At 48.3% G+C, this 3,097-nt stretch overlaps 1 protein-coding gene across 1 annotated transcript in view; it reads right to left on the bottom strand.

Annotated features, from left to right (window-relative positions):
* Window positions 1-3,097, bottom strand: part of RBM33 (RNA binding motif protein 33) — a gene marked incomplete at its 5' end in the record, with an annotated part of 106,573 nt that overhangs the window by 72,364 nt on the left and 31,112 nt on the right. Inside the window, one exon of the mRNA XM_014586032.1 lies at window positions 2,482-2,653. Within this exon, the coding sequence (XP_014441518.1) occupies window positions 2,482-2,653 (172 nt within the window). The remainder of the gene's footprint in view (window positions 1-2,481; window positions 2,654-3,097) is intronic.

The following is a 3,097-nucleotide window of genomic DNA, read 5'->3' as shown; positions in this document are numbered from 1 at the left end:
TTAAAACCGCCAAGCCCCCCGCGGGGCCCAGCAGCTGGCCTAACGGCTACTTAGCTGGACACCCATGTAGCCGATCACGGTTTGATTCCTGGACTCGGTGGCTTAAACTCACGCCAGGCATGTGTGCATGCACGCCCAAGATCTCAAAAGGAGAGTGGAGAAGGGACTGCAGCATGGCCATCCCCCCTGGGGATGATTTCTCGCTTTCTGTCTCTGTCTCTCTCTCCTTCTGGCAAGCACACATGCGGTATGGCAAAAACCTCTCAAAAAAAAATAGCCCTCTCCTCCCGTCTTCGGAGACCTGCCCATCACAAGCCGGCCCTTCTGCTTCCTGCACAGGGCAGTGTGACTGTAGAACTGCCTGATGCCTGGGGAAGGTGGGGGGTGAGGACAGAGTGGATGCAAGTTCTTCCAATAGCAGAACGTGCAAATGACCCTGGATGGAGCAAAATGAGGCAAAGGGCTTGAGAAGAAAAAAGGTAAGAATGAAACAAAAATGAGGCACACAGAGGACATTTCAGAACTTGGGGTGAGGTTAACCATCAGGGATGAGACTGCTGTGGCTGGAGACCAGGAAGCTGGGCTCAGGGCGGAGAGGCCCTGGGGAGCAGGAAGGGGGCACTGAGGAAAAAAGGTGACCAGGAAATCACAGCAGTCCTGCAGGGATGACAGTGGAGAATGGTCCCACTGGTAATGTTGGTTGTCAGGTGATTTAATATTCTCAGAACTGCAGCGACCCATGGGAGCGCTGTTATTACGCTTTTATTCATTGGGTTTTTTTCATTTATGCAATCAAAGCCACAACCCAGATAATGAGACCTAAGACAAAGAAGCATAAGCGATGACTCACCAGTCGCTCCTCCTCCTCCCTCCACCCGCTTCCTGAGTCAGGAAGGCCTCGCCCGCCCACTGCCCTGCGTGTTCAGCCAGGGCTCGGGCTCGGAGCTCTTGTCCTGAGACTTTTGCTGGAGTAAGTCTATTATGCAATGTTACAATCTCCTCTTGTTTGGAGACCTTTGCTCCATGTACTGTCACCAAGGCCACTTCAAACCTTATTTCTTAGAAACTTAACCATGTTTCTAAGAAATCGGGTTCAGAACATGGGCAACTTTACACCATAACTTGAGAGAAGTCTAGGGAAATCTTGGGCCAAAAGGTGGAGGAGACTGAAGGGGGAAGTAGGAGGGAACTGTGACATTCCAGACCCTAATTAGTAAACCAGCAGGGTAAGGCAGGCTCACTGCTGCTGGCCTGCACACCTCAGGAGGTCAGTGGACTCCTGGGGAATTCCTATCTGACACTTCAAGATAGGTAATGTTTCAGACTGACTATAAGCAATGACTTCAAGAAGTCAAAAGGGAGTAATGAGGCTAGATCCTGATCTTCCTAGACCAAGGCTAAAGGGAAAGGACAGCCCCCTCTACACTCCCACTGCCTCCTTGGAAGGAGGACACTAGTGGCCCTGCAACCTGTGTTCTAGAACAGCAGCCTAAGAACTATGTAAAAACAGGCCCTGCCCAAGACCTACTGAACCAGAAAAGCTGGGAGTGGGTCCAAAAATCTGTGTGTGTGTGTGTGTGTGTGTTTAATTTGCCCAAGGGTTCGTACACTCGCTGGAGAGAGTGAAAATGAGAAAGCAAACCCCATGGGAAATGGTCACACCACAACCTTGTCTCCTCCAGCTCTCCCTCTTTCCAGGATTTTGGGTACGCACACCTGTGCCTGGCCTGTTTCCCAACCTGCTGGTCCAGATCTCAAATTGTATAGTTGATCATGTGAAATCCAGCTGCCTTACCCATGTGGCCAGCTGGCCCCAAGTCCTATTCTAACAAGCCCTCAGGATCATTCAGATGCTCACTCAAATTTGAGGACCACTGCTTGACTCTTCATGACGGACTCTGGGAAAACTGGGTGAGGGCGAAGCTACTACTGAGAAGGGTCCCCAGTCACCCATCTGAGGTATCTTTGCTCAGAGTGATACTCAACTGACTGTCTCTATACACAAGCCGCTGCATCGTACCAGCACTGACAGGAAGACCAGACAGACAGAACAGAAGAAGATAGCTATGAGGACATTGCAAGCACAAAATAAAACCAGTCTGCTCTAGAATTAGCCCTGGCAACTTGGGGGTCCTGGAAAGAGCCCAATGGCCACTTTTTCAGGACCAACTAGGAACCACATGGTACATACAAAAGTTGCTCCAGGCCACAGAGTCCAAAAGAAAAAACTATTAAAATATAAGTGACCTTACGTATTTTATTTAAGCATTTTCAATCTAGACAAATGTGGTTTACAGAAGGATGGAATGACTCTCACAGCCCCGTCTCAGCACAGCCCCATGCAGCCCACATACTCCCTGGACGGCACCTCCCATAACCACCTCAGTGCCACTTGCTTTTCCCATGTGGTTAACTGGGTCAATACTATGGAGGGAGCTGAAATGGGAGTGAAGGAGAATGGGAAATAGGCAAAAGAATTACCCAAAGTTTCTGGAATGTTCCTTCTCTCTCTAGTTACATCTGAGAGCCTAATAATTGTTCCTTCTTTCCTCTCAGTTTTGAAACGCAGTCGTCCAGACTCTTCATCATCGTCATCTTCTTCATCTGACTCTTCTTTTACATCCTTCTGGAGTTCCAAAGTCTCCATACCTCCCTACATGGCAGACAAAGGAAAGTGGCAGGCTAGTGAGTTCATATTCTTTAGAATTAAACATTGCTATAACACGCTTTGAAAGTTAGTCTACTTAAGGTGTAAAAATACTATAATATATCCTTTCGTAAATCCAAGTGCAACCCAAAACTGGTTACAGAAAATAACCTTAAATGTTGAAAATTAACTTATTGTTAGAAAAAGCTCAATTTCCTGCTTACAATTAAAACTCGAAGTCCTACATTGTTGCTCCATAAACTTTTTAGAGATCAAACCAAAATCCCATACAGTCCTGCTCAGCCTACTGCTCAAGTCTATTCTAGATTGCAGCCAAGTCGAGCGAGCTGCGGGCCGACCAGCACATGGCTGCCCTGGAACGTACAGCACATCTTCCTGGTGAGACAGCTCCTGGTTTCTCCCCACCAGACGAGCAGCCGCGCCTGCTGT

The sequence above is a fragment of the Tupaia chinensis genome, unplaced genomic scaffold (assembly GCF_000334495.1).
Source record: "Tupaia chinensis unplaced genomic scaffold, TupChi_1.0 Scaffold000110_1, whole genome shotgun sequence".
NCBI classification, from domain to species: Eukaryota; Metazoa; Chordata; class Mammalia; order Scandentia; family Tupaiidae; genus Tupaia; species Tupaia belangeri.
The sequence above is the reverse complement of the archived record's forward strand: the minus strand, read 5'-3'. Positions and strand labels throughout refer to the sequence as shown.